Source organism: Motacilla alba, chromosome 4 (assembly GCF_015832195.1).
Source record: "Motacilla alba alba isolate MOTALB_02 chromosome 4, Motacilla_alba_V1.0_pri, whole genome shotgun sequence".
In the NCBI taxonomy this organism is placed as follows: Eukaryota; Metazoa; Chordata; class Aves; order Passeriformes; family Motacillidae; genus Motacilla; species Motacilla alba.
The window spans coordinates 29360822-29379224 of NC_052019.1; the positions used below are offsets into that span (position 1 = coordinate 29360822).

The following is an 18403-nucleotide window of genomic DNA, read 5'->3' on the forward strand; positions in this document are numbered from 1 at the left end:
GTTAGTTGCCTAATGAAGAAGTTTCATTTAAATACAGTGGTACAACAGCTAACCACAACTGACAAAAGGCTCCAAATATCCTTTGTTTCCAGAGGTCAGCCAGCCGTTATCACTTTGTCAGTTTCATACCACTGATTTTATCCTGCTGCCCAGACCACCAAGTATTTTCCAAGAAGCTCATTCAAGCATCCAACCAAGCCAGCCCTTGATACTACACTAAAAAAAGCTGAACGAAAAACATGCATGAAGTGAAACTCAGGGACATTCCTGCTGGCAATTTTATCATAGACATGTGCTATACACAGCCACTTCAAATGCTGAAAAGCATGAGCCCTCTGTAGCATGAACTGCCTCTACAGATTAACACCACTGACACTATGATATTTATTTATGGCCTATGTACCTCTGGGCAATGACAGATCGTTTCCAGATTTGTATAGAAGGCATGCTGTGGTGTCAAAACAAAAGCCATGCTTTCATTAAGACAAAAGCATCATGAGTTTGATTACTGATTCCACCACATCAATGACAGAGTCTAATTTAAAGACGCTATTGGTTAACAGCCCAAGCCCTTCTCACTTGGGCTGGTTCACCTGCCAGCTCTGTACAGTCAGACTTGTAACGCAGAACAATTTCCACCTTTAAATCAGGTTCTGGACTCCTCTCCAGCAGGCTCAAAAACCCCTTTACCCAATGGAAAGCTTGGTAAGTTAGAAAGTTTGATAGTTGGAAAGCTTGGTTTTGGAAGACAGAAAATCAGATTTTCAAGTACTGCATGTAGTACAGTAACTGGACAGAATCACCATCTAAAGTTCTACCCTTCACACCAGTAAAGAAAAAAATAACAGTGATTTTTCAAAGACTAAGCCTTTTGATAATTGAATCATTCACAGAAGATTTTATTTGGATCTTGGAAAAGGTCTACAAATCCTCTCAATCCCCCAACAACCATTATATGGATGGCACAGTCTTCAGTTCACTGGGGAGAACATGAGACCCACTCCAAGCTTCTCTGTGAAGCAAACTGTTTCTCATGCATAGCTTCTCTAGTTAATAGCCATTCAGAGGCAAGAAATACACAACTGCCAGTACACAGGGTGTGTTCCATAAAGTTACATTTAGGCTCTGGGGTTCTGCCCAATACTTGACACAGTGTTTGTCTGGCTGGCTGCCTCAGAGCTTGCATTGTGCTACTGGTTTCCTGAGCCTCCCTATCTTGTGCATTGTTGCTGGATTACCAGAAAAATCTCTAACACATGTTTTTTTGATTGCAGAACCAAATCAAAGCCTTCCTTTGCATATCATGTACTAGAAAGGTATGTGTAGTAGTATCTACACTAACTACAAATTAAGCAAGACATTCAATTTCTAAAACCAATTAAATTTCTTAAAAACATTCAAAATAGACTAAACAAATTTCTTGACAAGCACAAATAGAAACAATCTCACTTCTCTCCCCACACTTACAGTCACAATTGTCTTACCCCCAAGCACCTTCTTTTCACATTCATCATCCAAACTGTTAGCTTCCACAGGTCTTTCAAAACCCATGTGCATCTGGTGTAAGCATTTTTCAAAGAAAAATCCTTGCTCAACATTTTCTCTTGTAGGAAGATGCAGGCTGGTAAAAACTTTTTGCCTCTCCTCCATTTTCTGGAAAGCTTTGTCTACACATGTTAAATTGGTGCTCACTTCTTTGATTAGTAACACCAGATCAGCCTGAGTATTTAATCGAGCTTCCATTTCTTCTCTTACTCGCTGGATTTCCTCAAGCACAGTTCTTATATCCAAGTGACTAGACTTCACCTCTGCTTTGAGATCTTCCTTCACCTGTTGCTGGCTCCTCTGCAATGCTAACACCGTTCTGATTTCCTTCTGAGATGTTTCCACATCATGCTTTAGTGCCTTCTGTCCAGCCTGCATTGCCTCCTGGCTAGCTTTCACTTCTGCCAACAGAGCAGCGATGCACTCCATCTTGATCCCACGGGAGTTTCAGGACCTCTTCCACTGTCACAGCTTCTACACGGTCAGGTCAGGGACATCTGTGAGCAAGTATCAGATTTCCCCTGATGGCAAGCGAGCTAGCACCCAGCCCTTGGGGTGCTATCCTACAATTTACAGCACCCTGCAGTGAAGGCACTTGCTAAAAGTCTCGTACAAGGTGAGCCAAAGGCACTACATGAAAGACTTCAACAAGCAGGGCTGCAGTCAGAGCTCCTTCTCAGGACTCAGCCAGAGCACTAATCAGTTTAATTGGCAGATTATGCCACACCTGAATTTTTTAAAATCTTTTGCTGACATCATTGTACGTGGGACGTCACCCCAAAAGCCACTCCCAACAGTCATTTGATCTGTGCATCAATCAAAGTATGCCTGGGCATCAGTAACCAGGTTTGTTGCAACGCAGCCAAACAGTCTGCGAGAAAGCACTGGCCCTTCCTTTACGACACAAAGGCTCAAAGGAAGCCTGAATCGCCTGCAGGAGCTGAAAGCCAAACAGTTCAACAGCATGTAGTAATTTCAACTGTGTATTCAACAAGGTGATTATGCACCTGTCCTGCTAATGTGAGGTTCAGGTGTACATCTGTGGACACGTCTGATAATGCCCCACACTCACTGAGTGCTCTCCTTATTCACACAGCAAACAACACCCTTCTGGCAATCTCTGGAAGAACACAGTTCCTGATGAAACCCTCTAATCCACAAACAATAAAGGCTTATCACAGCAATATAGGGAAAATTACTAATGAGATATTTTTGCCATGTTAAGGAGGCCAAGCCTTTTAGCTACCAGGTCTGAGTGTAAACTTTTCTATGGAAAAATGCAGGCTTCCTATTTTTACTTTTAAAACTCTTAATAGGTCTAAGCTCCATGTGAAAACAGATAGATTAATGGCACCAGGCTGTTAGCTGTTGTGTTATACAGCAGTTTAATTCCGCAGTCACTGGATTCAATTTGGAAAAAATGACCAATACCGTGTAGATCTTGGTCTACAGAAGGTGTCAGTCTCTGCTTTTACAGAGGTAAGCAAGTAAGTACTGAGCACAACACCCAGCAGACCAAGGACTCAGACCACACAACCTGGAACTCAGGAGAACTTATACACCACACATTTGACCCTGTCATGACTCCAGGATACTTTAAGAGGCAGTAATGATCCCAGAGCAGAAACCCCTGCTATCTGTCAATAACTGCAATAACTCCCCTCAGCATTGTTTTGGGCTGGGAAACATCACTAGGAATGCCAATAGCCCGTGCATGAAAGATTCAGGATTTCCAAATCACCATAGTGCTGCTGGCCAAAAGGCCAATCTAGGGACTCTTGCCTTCAGTGAAAGTTTACTGCTAGTTTGCCAGTTCTCCTCCAACACTAGTCCAGACACACTAACAGGACCAGGAAGGTATCAGAGATGCATCTTCCGCATAGAGTACCTCGTGGCTTGCAGGTATTCCCCAAATCTTTTGCTATCACAGCCCCTGGTAAACACAAAGTCAGTGCTGGATGTTTTTCCCAAGTCTCTGTATCACCTGCCAGAAGGCCAGACATGGACTTTCTGATAGCATATCCCAGCACAGCTACAGGCCACAGGTATCATTTCCTCCCCTTTTGGCTCCTTGCATCATTCCTAGCTGAATAGCTATCCCAAGAGCTCATAAGCATTATTATTCACACAGTCACCACTAAAGACTAGCACATGGGTTGCAGAAGCTCAAACTGAAGTCTGAATCCAGGTAACATGTTTGACAAAAGATTTAGGTAGGTGAAGAGAGCCAGGTAAGAGCAGTAGCAGTACTTCTGCATCCCCTGACCATGAGCTGCACTAATTCAGCTGAGCAGTGTAAGTTTTCATTCCACTCTTCACCCTACCTTAGTGGTTCCTAAAAATCTCACTTGGTGAACCATTTGCGAAGACCATGTCAGACAGCAAAATCCATATGAAATTACTTCCACTCTGTTCTGTTGGTTCTTCCACTCTGTTCTATGATAAAGCTGGAAAACAGGTGAAAGGGAGGGTAGTCCCAGACTCATGGATGTAACCTCCAAGATCTAAATCTTCCTAGAAAGTTTAGACAGTTAACATGAATTCTGTGTTTATACTAAGATAAATAGCTAAAGTGCCATCCTGCATAATTTCACTTTCTGATGATTATAAACGTATAGCTACACAAAGAGTGATTCCATGGAGCAGTGATTTCAGCATGCACACCCACCCCTAACTGCCAAGGGTTCTCTGCTATAATGTAATATATTGAAGAAAACCTGTCCTTGGAAGCTGGACTCTTGCTCTGTATGAATATATTAATTCTATCCAGAATGCAGTCAATGTGTTTGGGATCTTCCTCACTTAACTAAGATGAGCTAAATGATCATAAGGAATCTTTGTCAATTTGTAAAGATCACCCTCTTGACATAGATTTCAGACAGATTTCCTTTACTTTTCTCCACTCTGGAAGACACTCTTTAAAGTCTTATCTAAAATTAAATTTATAGGTTAATATTACAAAGCAAATGTGAAGTCCACAGAAGTTGCTGCTACTCTGAATTTTACAACCTGTCTCTCAACAGGAATACCTGATAGCCAACAACAGAGGGAGAACATTTTATCAATGCACAGGATTCAGAACCTAGAATTCACTGTCTCACAATTACCCATTTCACCTGCTGCACATCAGCTTCTGCTCCAGCTAAGATGTCTCTATCCTTGATGCATCTCAACTGTGTTAACAGTTTTTCTTGTTTAGGAAAAAAACTCCTGATTTCATAGACTAACATGGATCAACCACTGTTAAGGATTTCCTCTAAATTGTACATTAAGAATTAGGGCAGAACAAAAAAGGACTTATTTTACTTAAATAAAATCTGGTCTATTTTGTGTGAGATTTGTTTGAGGGTTTTTTGGGGGTGTCTTTTGTTTTGCTTTTAAGGTATTTCTTTTGCATTACAGAGACACAAAAATCTTTTAGACAGTTGCCAACCAGCAAACACAACGCACCCCTATTTCTACAGCTCTAATTATGTCTTCCCCCATTACAATGTGTAGAAGTTATTTGAGCAATGCAACAGGAAGACTGATTTGCCGTTTAATCTCATGGCTGTAATTTTAAAGTTTGCCTTGTGACAAGCTATGCTCATTAGGAGAGGACAACTTAAGAACACCCATGCAAATAAGGAAGCTGCTGGGTTTAATCTCCAGCAGTACATTAGGTTTGAGAGGACCTGGAAATTCAGCTAGCTGTAAATTACCACCTTAAATTCTTCCAAAACTCCTGCTCTGGGCTATAATATATGCCGGGTTGGACAAATACACAGGGACAGCGATCACAAAACTAAATTAATGGTGTCTGCAGACAGCCTGGCAAGGAGCCCCCCAGGCCCTCCACAGCTTGGTCAACTGTAATTTTTGCCTGCATCCATCTTGGCAAGTGGTGAACATGCACCTTCCTCCTGTGCCTCTCACAGTCGAGGCTGGTGATTGTACAAACACAGACTCCTGAAGAAGTGATGTTTTGTTTCTAAGCTCTGCCTCAGGCCTGTCTGTATAAGCTGATGCAGACAGTCCCAACTTGCTCTGTTCACACTTCAAGCATGCCAGTCAGGAGCCAGTTCTAGTTTGCAGCAGAGACTTCATTCTTCAGAGTTGTACCTGCATCATCTGCTCAACTGAAATGCTTCAGATGCTGTACCTCAGAAGTTTCTTTATCTGTGGTCTTGCCTCCAAGCAAATGGGTGACGAGAAACAGCACTTTTCATCTTGCATCTCCCCCTGCATCAACTTGATGTGAAGCCTAAGAAGACAACTAAATGCTTCCTAAAGCAGCACAGCAGCCCTCCCTTTCCTCTACTCTTGCTGTAACTTCTTGAGTTTCCCTTCTTTAATGTCAAGTACTAGCCCATGCCCAGGAACACCAGCTTATTTCAGATGTCATCAAGTCCATTTCAAGTTGTTCTGAAGAAACCAATCAACCATCACAGAGGCTTTTAAGTCAGATGCAAGAACTGAACAAAATTTAACTGCAGGTAGGGAAACCTGACCTAGATGCTTAAACTGACTCAGCAGGACTAAAACATACAGCAAAAAATCTCTCTGCCTTTTTTTTTTTTCAGGGGTACACAAGTTCTTCAGCATTTCTAAATGCTGTACAGCCTGGAGGGTGAGTGCACAGTCATCACATATTATTCCAGGCATTCAGTTTGAAGTACTGTTCCTGAAGTCTCTGTCTATCCTCACCCACTGACTTTATTACAGCACTGACTTGTAGCTTCAGTGCAACATTTTAAATCGACCCCTTTTCATTCCCCATTTCCAGCCAGAACTGGATATTATCTTTATACACACAGTAATGAAAAGGAAAGGGAAATCTGAAAAGCATTTATGTTCTTCTAAAATCTCCCTATGGCTCCCGTAACATCTTTTACTTTATGTACCACAGGAGTGTTTTACAGAAACACTGGTTGGGCTTTGAACACCCACTATAAAAAGTGATTTTGCCTCCGCATTCACAGTGTATTTTGTCAAGTTAACAGGAACTATAATATGCAGAACTGAATTAAATCTTCATAGCTCAGTTGGTTAGAGCATGGTTCTAATGATAATGTTGTGGGTTCAATCCCTCTATGGCCATTCACTTGGGAGCTGCAATCAATGACCCTTATGGGTCCTTTCCACCTCAGAATATTCCGCATGATTGTGTGTGATCTAGCTAGTAAAGAACAAGCAGGAATATGAGTCACATGTCTGCTACAAAGATAAAGATATTAATAAGCTCACCATACATTCAGAGATGACCACAAACAAAACAAACTAATTTGGAATGCAATGCAATTCACAGAAAACAACTATAACATTCACCAGATAGGCTACCAGTGCATCAGGGTTGTACTGGTCATTTTCCAAACAACCAAGGATGACATTGATACTTGGGTTTTTTTTTTAGCTTGTTCTGAACGGACAAAGCCTAACACATGTTAGTTACCCATACAGTGCTACATACCACTGTCTGGGGGGAAAAAAAAAAGGAAGATGGCAGAACTAGCTTATTGTACTAGAAAGCCTAGAGCATGGGTATTTTGATATGAGAGGGATTGACCATATCTACATTAATGAAATACTTCATCTACCTTAAAAAACCCCCACTGTTGTCAATTTTTAATTAAAAATATGACAAGAAGATGGAAAGTAATTGCATGAGCATATTACAGTGTGCTGATACTTTGGCCAATGAGGACTGAATTAAAGACTAAACTACATCTCAATGTATTATCCTCAGTTTAGGTATCTGAACTCTGCTACAGCAGTTCATCAGATACATTACAGGCAACCTTAAATCTTTGAATTTACTGACTTTAAAATATACAATATACTGGAAGCTATACTTATTTTACATAAGAGGTTTACGTTTCAGTAAGTTTCTAGTTCAGGTTTTTCTCTGATTAAGCAAAAAAACATGTCAAGCAGTTCTCCTTTTTCTTATAGTTGCAGCTGTGCTTTGTCATCCATGAAGTACACAACTTCCCAAAAAACCAAGCCCAAGCATGGAGTGATGTTGAAGACTGGTGTCTCTCCCTTCTGCTCCTACTTCCTCCGAGTCTGTTCTCTCCCTAACTCCTGTACAAAAAGTTGCTCCTTACTGTCTGGTGCCCTCTACTGCTTCATTGCAAGTACAGGATTTGCCACATTTTTGCCCTTCGTTCTGCAGCCTCTGTCCACAAAATCAGGACCCAGGGTCATTGGGGACAGGGGTCTCACCATGATTAGCTCATACTGTTCACAAACTACTCCAGATCCAATGAACTGTCCCCCCAGTACAAATCCTGATCACTTTGTTTCTCCATATCCTCCTTGGATACACTCAGAGTGTGTGTGTGTTACAGACACGTGTAGAAAACCTTCACACAAGACCCAAGAGCAGAACGATGCCAATAGAGGCCTCTTCCTGTTTGAGCCTTTGTGAGGATCCTAGCCCTCACATGTTACCATGGGTGAAATGGTTGAAACACAGCCAGAAAGGAGGAAGCTGTTTAAGCTGCAACACTTGAAAGTATTCCTTCTTCAATACCACAGTCCACCTTACCTTGCTCAACATCAAGAATACAGGCCTGGAAAAAGCCTCCTGAAACTATTTACATCACTCCTTGTTGAAGCAAGGTAAACACTACCTAGACACAACAGGCATTTCACCAGACTGCTCAAATATTTTACCTCAAAATTATTTTTACTGCTCAAAAGTTTTACCTCAAGTGTTATCACAAAGAAGGTGAAACTTGCTGCATTTTTTTAATTGTATGTTTTCTTCCACATGAAACCCAACCTGATTTCACATAGATGAAATTACTGACTTGAGTTTTTCTTTTCTTCATGCCACATTTCACATAGATACTAAAAGGCTATCTGAGTTTTCTCTTCTGCTCTCACGCACACAGAGCAGTCTCCTATGTTCTGGAAAGTCAGATGTGAGAACAGCTTAATTGTTTTTTAACTACTTTTTAACATGCTTCCTTCCAAAAGAGCTGACAAGCATTTTAAGTTATGCTAGGGATAAACATAAAGTAACTGGGAGAGACACTGTTACTTACAAATCCAAGTAAGAGAAGTTCACAGACTTATTTTTTTGCATCATAAATTAAATCTATATCTACATACAAAACTTGGCTTTCAACAACCCAAGGAAGGACTAGAAACAACTCCAAACACGACCCTAATAGCATATGCAATTAATATTTTAAATCTGCAAACTGCTTTTGGCTGATGTACTACAGAAGTCTACTTTGTTGCAATAAAGACAAAGAAAACCAACAAAACAATTAACCCAGAACGAATCTGGAATTTTGACTGAATCACTGAACTTCACTTTGTCAACTGTGCCTGCTTCTTATTCAATATGGTAATTCTTTCTTCACAACCAACATATTAGCCAACAGTGAGAACATATATTAGCTCAGACTAATGTTAGATTCAAGAACTTGATTTTTTTTTTCCTCAGCTACTCAAAGTCCTTCAAAGAAGAGCATATGTAAGGCTTAGTAATTTGCAAAGAACCATATTCTTCCCTTGAAAACAAATGTACAAAGAAGAGACTTGAAAAATACATTTTTGACCACAAGACTAGTACATTAATATGCGACATTTTTCCTTGTGCAGTATCTGCAGCTATCTTGGATAGAGAGGACAGAATGGCTTTTAGTTTGAACTCAGAAGCTATTTATCTAATCACACTAGTGTGAGCTGATGTTATATGACTCTAACAAATGTCACTGACTTAACTATGGCACTGAAATCCTGCCTAAAGGATATTATGGAAGAAAAAGTAGGGCAGACAGTGGGAATTTAGAGAGCCTCCAAAGCCTTGCCTGCATTATTGCCTTTGTACTGAAAGTGTTTCTGAAGCTGAAACACATTTATTTTCCTGTGTTCATGAAACTCTACAGCCATTTAAAAGCAAATTCAGATTAAAAATAAAATTCACTGATAATGTTCTTTAAAAAGCAAGGTGACAGCACTTCTAAGCATGTAAGGAAGCACTATAATCAGGGCTAAGTTATCCAATATATTTTATCTACCAAAAGATCACTAAAAAATTAAATTCTAACATTTTCCTTAAAAATTGATGGCCACAGTTTGCAATATCAAGTTACAAAACTAACAGTTAGCATCCAAATTCTCTTTTTTGCTACCTATAGATTCGCTTTGTAAGAGAAGTCATAAATTTCTGAGTATAAAATAGAGTACAACCCAATTTAGAGACAAAGCTAGTACATGAATTTTTTCCCAAGGTTTAAAACAAATAATAATTCAGTGATGATATAAGCATGATTAAGCTTATAGGCTGGAAATGAAGTCAGAAAAGTAAAGTTTACAGTAACTGATCAAATTGCCAAATCTGTTCAAGAATCAGTCCTAGCACTCTTAGGGGCTATGCAGAAAACACTGATGCAGTGGTTTCATCATTGTTGACTATGGCATTACTCAGTGACTTTGCTCCAATCATTATGTTGATTGGTTTTAATCATAGCCCAAAATGGTAACCCAGCAGGCTGCTCCTCCCCAGCTGCACTGACTTCATTTGACAAGTTCAGGATCAGTCCCAGATTTAGTGTTTTCCCGTGACTAAAAAATAACCAAGTAATTACTTTACAAGAATCGTAATTTGTACTGTCATTTCCACACAACAGGGCAGAGACATACCATTACCCTCTTGGCAGATGACTACCTTGGCATGACAAGATCACAAAAGGGAAGTTGCAATAAACTTTTCTGTGTCTACCTAAAGGATTACCTATTTCTACATTGTTTCACAGCTCAGTTAAGACTCTGGGTTACTCTCTACTAGATCACTACTGATTTTCTAAAACACTAAAAATGTTTCTTGCACATGATCACCCCCACTGGGCTGGTTCACACAAGTGAAAGTCGTTTTTCTAATCTGAAGTTTAAGCACTTGTGCTTTTCACTCTTTTTGATTACACATACCAGCACAATTACCTTTAAGTCCCTGAAGAATAAAAGAAAATGTTATCTATCAAAATTAAACTCAGAACTTTAGGAAATTGTATTTAAGGAGACAGCAGCATAGCATGTTTTAAGGAATACCAATGTAGATGAACATGTGTCTTAAACTAAACTTGAAATCTACCCTAGCAGTGAAAAACCAATTGCTGGTCAAGAGAATAGAACAGCATCTTAATAGAAGCACTTCAGTTGCTGCTGGTTAAAATCATTCATGTGAACTCAATCTTCCATGCTTCACTGCAAGTTCAAGACAGAAAATATCACATCTCAAGTGCCTCATACCAGCTCTAAGTACTGCTGAAAATCCACATTTTCAAAAGACACACAAAATGTGCTTATATAGATCTTGGCAGTCACCACATCAAGGACCTATTTGTGTCTTTCCTGTCATGTTAAGCAGTTTTCCTGCTATTAAACAGTAAAGATATCTCCCCAGGGAGGTGTCTGGGACATTGCACACCATTGTTTCAGAACGGCCTAAGTGCAACATTTCGGAGCCTATTTGAAAACATCTTGCCAAGCTGAAAACAAAACAGAGAACAGGGCAGCACTTTCATCAGCTAAAAATACGTCTCCACCCTTTGAGAGGCACAAAGTTCTTCTGCTGCTTGCTGAGCAGCTAAGGGACCTCTCCTTCCAGCCACTTCCAATCAAGCTGCACAACTGAAGACCATTTTGGCAAACATTGCCTGACAGCTACCAGTACTTCCATCAAGGAGGGACTGCTTATCATGCTTGCTGTGGGGACCAAGCAGTTCCTGTGGAGAAGGTTTAAAACATTCAACATATCACTCCTTGTACTTTATGTTCGCCTGAGTCTCTCCTGCTCAAGCTAGCAAACTACAAAGATGGCACACAGATTTTTGCTTAACTGGGTGGTGGGCAGGGAGGGAGGAAGAGAAAGAAGACAACAGAAATCTTCCTGAGGAGCTGACACCTCAGGTAAGTGTGGTGTTCACTGGGGCATGCCCATAAGTTATCACAAGGACCAAAATCCATATGTGAGATTAATCCTCAAGAAAAATCTCCCAGTATGAGTACCTTTACTTGTGCCACTAACAAAGGCAGCAAGAAAAATATTCACTGCACATTACAAACACATCTTGCTTTCCTTTACCTTAAACCCTGAGATCCCTCTTGAAATACAGAAATACAGGTTAAATAGGGTTATGCTACTCATTTCAAATCAGGACCTTTTATCTTTTTAATTGGCAAAATGTTTTAACTTGATAAGAGAGTTAAGCAGGTGGTAGATTGTACAATAATATTTGTGGAAATAAGCAAGACTTATTATATTTCTTACACAACATAGCCATGTTTAAGGCTAAGAAAAGCAAATTTTTTCTAGTCTTCTGTTTTATTTGGAGTAGAATAATTGCAACTGGCTTTCTAAGAAAGTTCACTTATCCTTTTGCAGAAAACATTTCCAATAATCCTGTTTTATGATTTAAAATAGCTGACAAGGCTTAGCACAAAGTCTATTCATATAATAAATACAAACATAACATTTTTAATAATTTAGATGCTTCTGATACAAGCAGTATCTGAAAGTGTAAAATTATTATTACAGAAGTTAAGCAATAAATGAGTACCATTTGTAATACTGTGACTTTTCTACTGAAGGCCTGCTAGTTCTCTTTGAGAAAAGGATGAGCTTTCATTAAAAGAATTTCACCACAGATGTTCCCAGCTGTTCTATTTCCTGCCTAACTAGAAGTATTTCCATAACATCACATACAAACTGTTTACACAAGGATCCTGAGAAAGATATTTTACTTGCTTTAAGCATACAAGCAGCACACTATCATGACAAGAAGTAGCAAATATATATTTAACCAGGAGTTGAACAGAGGACCCCAGGTTATTTAATGCCCTAGCTACAATTACTAGACATCAGTAAAGATGATACCAATGAAAGGTTTGTAAATAGCAACTGTAAAGCAACATCATGTGCAGATACAACACAGGTTATTTAAGGTGAGTTATTTCCACATTTGAGTATCTGGACAGCTAAGTTAAATGGGATGTTGTTTTTGGGGGGTTATTTACACTATTTTAAGATGTAAGTAACACTGCCAATACATTCATTTTTCAGCAGATCAAATGCTATTTTGTTGTCCCTGTAGGAGACAGAACAGATACAATATTCTGTGACCTGCTGGTGGACGTGGTTAGAAAGGTGCTGGTGATAGGGCAAACATTTTTAGTTGTTAACAGTGAAAACTTTTAACCTGTTATTGTTGAACTGTAACAACACTATTCCAGCTAGACTGCTTGACCAGTGCAGCCTTCACAGTTTTGGGTTTTTTTTTCTAAAAGACAAGCCAGGAGAGATAGGGTCTGCTTGCAAATAATTTTCCAAATAAGTTAGGTTTTGGGATGATATTGGGTGAAACAGTCAAGAGCTGTTTCGAATACCACAACTTCCCCAAAGACATCAAATCCATCACCTTTGGACCCAGGTTATTCCTATGCATTGCAATACTGAGACATTAAAATTTTTTAAGATAATAAAAACACTAGCAATGCTGTTTCACTACATGATACTAAATTAATAGCAAATCTCTATAAACAGAAATCGCCATTTCCTGCCATTCATGGCAGTGAGAGTGGTAACTGTGGTCCCAATCTACACATTACTTAACAGAAAATGAAATTAACTAGAAATGGAAGAAACTCTACTCTCCTTCACACATCAGTTTTCAGTGCCAGCAAAGAAAGAAGGGTAACACAAGACAGTGAGACACTTGGCTAACACTCAAAATGTTGCATTCCACCACTGAAATGCCATGGTATGTTCCTCAAAAGAAATCTATTGCTGTATTTTTTAGGAAGTTCAGATCAGAAGGGCTGAATAAGTAGTACTACTTCATTTGTCTGAATGCTGCAAGCCATTTCTACTATGGTAAGAGATTAATCCGCACAAACTGCAAAACTGGAAGAGGCAGATTTAGCAGTATAAGCCTTGTTTCACCACACTGGAAACCCCCTGAAGTAATTTAAAAGCTATTCAAGTACGTGTAAGTGTAGCTGCCTGTCATTTTCAAACCCTAACCTACTTCACAGCAATAGAACTTGCAGCCAGAGCCTTTTCACCTATTAGATATGTCAAGTGGGAAAACATGCACACTTAGAATATGCAGTGGTACTAGTAGAGATTATTTGCAATGTCTTTTATATTTACTCCCCAATTTACTCCAACAATTTACTCTCCAATTTTCTTTTATGAGGTTGAGCTTGAAGCAACAATTCTATTTATTTCATATTGGCAAATACTTGGGGTATCCTTCACATATAATTAATCTATTTAAGTGAAGGAATAACAAAATCCAACATCACTGCTACAGTGGAGTAGAATGCAAGTTGCTATGCATCTGTTTTTCAGTAGCATACCAGTTGTTCTCTCTCATTTTGGGGCAAAGCTCCCCATTTCAATTCTTCTTCATACTTTATTAAATATATGCACAGGTTAAATGTTAACATCACATATAAGTTACTCTGTTTTGACTCTGGCATGTTTTTTGTTGGGTTGGAGAGCTTCTTTTGTTGTTTGGGGGGGCGGGGTTTTGGATGAGCTTAGCAGATCTTTTCTGCTACTGAGGCTACCTTTGAAATCACTACTGCTATCTTTATTTTATAGGTATTGTAAACACATCCATTGGATGAGACTTGCATAGAGTACAAATTGTACTTACAAACCCTGAAACACAGAGCTGTAACACCTGAAAATAACAATCTCCATTCAGTTGTCATGCACATACCTCCTGAAGCTATGACCTACTAAGACTGAAATCAGGCACATCAGGCAGGTCATTTAGTACCCAGTCTTGAACAGATTAAGTCAGGAGCAGAATGTCATTGACTTAAACAGGAACATGATTAAATTCAAAATCCCCCTATGATGAATGGTTTCCAGCTATTCAACTTCTCTTGCTCAGAACAGATAAGCTGGCTTTACTTCTGAACTATTTTTTTCCTTGGTGGGTGGCACAAATATTTAAGATACTTGTCTTGTATAAAATTTCTCCAGCAGACTTCTGGATTTAGAATACTTGGTAGGATTCAGTGTGTTGGGTATCTTTCTATGGTGCTGCATTAAACTGTAGTGTCAGACATTTAACCAGTACTTCACTTATTCTTCAGGGGGATGGAAAAAAAGTGATATGAACAGTTAAGCAACTCATGGCATCTCAGGCTTTCAGAATCCTTTTTTAAGAGCCCTGCTTTGCAACACACAGAAGTAATTTTATAGCTCCCAAGGTGATCAAAGAACAACTTTGGGAAGAAGTCATTGAAAAAGGATGTCAGCTGCCTAAGTAAACACATTTATGATGTTTGCTTGTTATTAGCCAGGGAGCTTTTAAAACTGGTATTGCTGAAAAGACATGTTTAGTAAGCAATGGAAATCACCAGCAAGACAAGAGCACCAAGTACAGTTTGCTTAAGGGAAGGAAAGAAAGAGGAAAAGCAGCAAGAGGGGGTGGATGAAAACATTTTGAGACAAAACAACATAGAAACATTGACAAATTTTCAACAAAAAGCACAAGAGCTTTGACCTCCATTTGCAAAGCTACTTTCTTGTCTGGACTTTTATCTTTATACCAGAGAAAACATAAGCAATTCAAAACTACTATTTTGAATCATTCATAAGAGAATGTCTTTCTCTCACAGTTTATACAGAACTGATGATCTACACAGAGATGATGATTTACTCTGTCACACTACTGAAGCATGAAGAACATAAGAGCACTTTAGTCACTCTGGTAACAATCCTAAATGGTTCAATAAAGGAAGCAAATATAATATTTCATCACTGAATAACAGTGGTTCCCACTCTCCTCTGCCATGTTTATGCAGTTCTGAAGTGTTTAGATTTTTGCAGTTACTTGCTACAAGTTTTATAAGTCACAGGATGGGAAAACAAATTATTTCCTTAAGGTATCAGGATTCTATTTTGCTGCAGAGGGCACTCATTATATACAGCTAACAATGCAGGTGTAATATACTTCCAGTTGGTGAGAAAAATGATACTTTGATGTCTGCCTGCATTTAAGGAGAGAAAAGAAACTTCTGGATATCTTGACCTTGAAGCAGTGCAGAGCATAGTCAAGGAACTTAGACACACGGCAACAAGCTGAAACGCCTTAAAAACGTTTTAAATATTACATTAAATTTCACCTGGATTTAGTCCCTTCCTATGGGAAAAACATCTGATTTTATTAGGCTTCCCCTGAACAGACTGCATGGTTATGCTGCAACATATCTGAATTACTCTAGGTACTTTGACACCTCCACATGAATGACAATACAAGTAGGGCAAAGATATCCAGCCCAAGGATCCATTTAATGCTGAAGTGCAGTGACTAACCTAGAATAACCTAACCCCCGTGTAAACAACTCTGTGTCTGTCCCTCCATGCTCCACATGAAGAAACTTCATCAGGCTGCTGCGAACTACCTTCGAGTCACACTGAAAACCCAAGAACAAGTTCCATCCTCTTCCTCCCAATAGTGCCTACATTCTAACCTCACCAAGCTACTGCACTGCAATTGTCAAGCACAATATGACAACAGAAGAATCCAACCTGACTAGATTACTTTAAAATTCCACATTTCCACAACTGCTGTAAGTATCTCAAGGGTGGTCTATAGTAATAAAGGCAGTCGATCTATGCTATGATCAAAGGGAGCAAAGAATGAAATTCACGATAATGCTTCTTAGAACTGCAATCTACATCAAAACTGGAACTCAGTGTTGTTTACATAACACTCATACATATTCATGTTCCTAGATGGACCCTGAAATTCCTTCTGGCAGTTACCCCTTCCCTTATTTACTGACACACTCTCTACTGCTTATTGTGCCTACTGCTCGTGTGACCTTGGAAAGAAGCCACACATCATTTTAATCAAATTAAACCACTACAAGACAGTCATATTGGTGCTGCAAAACTAAATATGGCTCCTCCTGGAATTTTAACAACAACAGAAAATAACCTTTTATGCTTGTGATATACAGAGTCATTGCCTCGTGTACTGTTTCTGAGTTTTATGAACCTGAAATAATCACTAACAAGCTTTGATGCATTCTGCTGTTTCAAAAACTGCAGCATTATCTATACATGCATTCTCCACTACAGACTATGACCTGGTTTTCATATGCCCTACTTTTTTGGTATACTCAGCTCTAGCTAACCACTGGTCATCTTTCTGCTAACAATACTAACTTCCTACAAGACACAAGGACAGCAAAGCAGAAGGGGGAAAGCAGGCAAAAACCTCTGAAGCTTCCGCGCTGTGCTATTAGTCTGTACATACTGTACATAGAGAAAACACACAGAAGGTCTATTCAGCACTTCTTATTTAATGTAGTGCTGCTCAACTAGAACACAGGGCTTGCAATCTATTTTACATGTTGTATTTCACAGACACCTTCAGGCAGGTTTTGCTTTCACATCCACTCAAAATAAATGAAACCAAAAGCTGATTCTTATAATTGTAAAATTCTCTTGATAGAGGCACTGACATTTATTTTTCCAAAATTACACAAATTTCAGTAGCACTTAATGAACATTTGGAAGACTGAACATTATTTCCCCTTATCTTCTCCTTTAGGACTTTTGGTCCTGGAGTACGTGTTATGTAGAAATTTCACATTATTGATATAGTTATCCGCACAAAGACACCCTTTACATAAGAGTTTTTGGCATCAAGGTATTTAAATCCTAGTTTAAAGCCAACACAAGCAACCTGCAAACAGAAGCCCATATTGTACACTTGGCCTGTATTGTGTTCATAAATGCATTTATCGTCCCAGAAGAATTTTGAAGCTAGATTTACTTTGGCAAGGATAAGAAATGACAAGGCAAATGCTTTAAGCTGCAGTGTGAAAAGATAGGACAGTAAGGAAAGCTGACTGGTAGCACTCAACTCCAAGAAAATAAAAGCAGAAAGGGTGGCATTCAAGTGAGAGAGGAAATTCTTGAGTGAAGAACTTCTGCAAAACTAGCTTATGTAGCTGCTTGCTCCCTCTGAGTAAAATTAAAGAAAATTGTAAACAGTACAGTGGAGAAAAATACTTATGTAAGATGCTCTCGGGTATCTCTAGATGTCACATAGCTCAGCTCAAACAAAAAAAAGCAACTTCCATCCCTCACCCCCAAAATGACACAAATGTATGTAGTGGAATAAAGCTCACCTTCCACAAACTTGCTTTATTTGCTTTGCCTGTCACTGAAAATAAAAATCAGGTCAGATGCAGCTGAAAATTTTGTAACTTTTTTTGGTTTTTGTGTTCTCTGTGTCTGTGTGTTTGTATGAATTAAACACACACACACACACTTGCCTCCAGTGTCTCAAAGCGTTGTACCTTTTAGGTTTGTCTCGAAAGAAGAGGCACAAAAGTTTATTTGTTCCACTTGCAAGTAAGATGTGTTTAGCACAACTGTGATAACAGATATCTACAGGTAAGTATTCAAATATTTCCCACAGACAGAAAGCCACACCATGACAGCCTGTATTCATTCCACTTCCCTCCCTGCTTCCCCCCTTGCACCCAATCAAGATACAGAAAAGGCAGTGCTCCCAGCAGATAACCATTAAAATGATTAGATAAATATTTAATAGTACAGACTTCCTGATGCTATTTTTGGATTTGTGCAAGGAAAGAGCAAATCCCAATTTGCATTTCATAAATAGAATAACTATCTTCCAAACAAGCAGCTCAGCACACATGCAGGGACTTAGAATATGAAACCACTTTGCTTGAAAGTCAGACTTCTGTCTGAAATTAAAAAACTTTCATGCCCAGTACAGTTCTTACATGCTAAAAATGAGATGCTATTGAAGTAAACAAGATACTCACCCAATGCACGCTCTAATTATCATATTAAAAA

General features: G+C 39.1%; 1 protein-coding gene across 8 annotated transcripts in view; it reads right to left on the reverse strand.

Annotated features, from left to right (window-relative positions):
- The window catches only part of MTUS1 (microtubule associated scaffold protein 1), a 125917-nt gene that overhangs the window by 34843 nt on the left and 72671 nt on the right, over nucleotides 1–18403 (reverse strand). Inside the window, exon 1 of one of the 8 annotated variants that reach the window (XM_038136104.1) lies at nucleotides 1485–18393. The exons of the other annotated variants lie outside the window; for them this stretch is intronic. Coding sequence (XP_037992032.1) covers nucleotides 1485–1974 — 490 coding nt within the window. The 5' untranslated portion in view covers nucleotides 1975–18393. Of the gene's footprint in view, nucleotides 1–1484; nucleotides 18394–18403 lie in introns of those variants that run through there. 8 annotated transcript variants of the gene reach the window in all.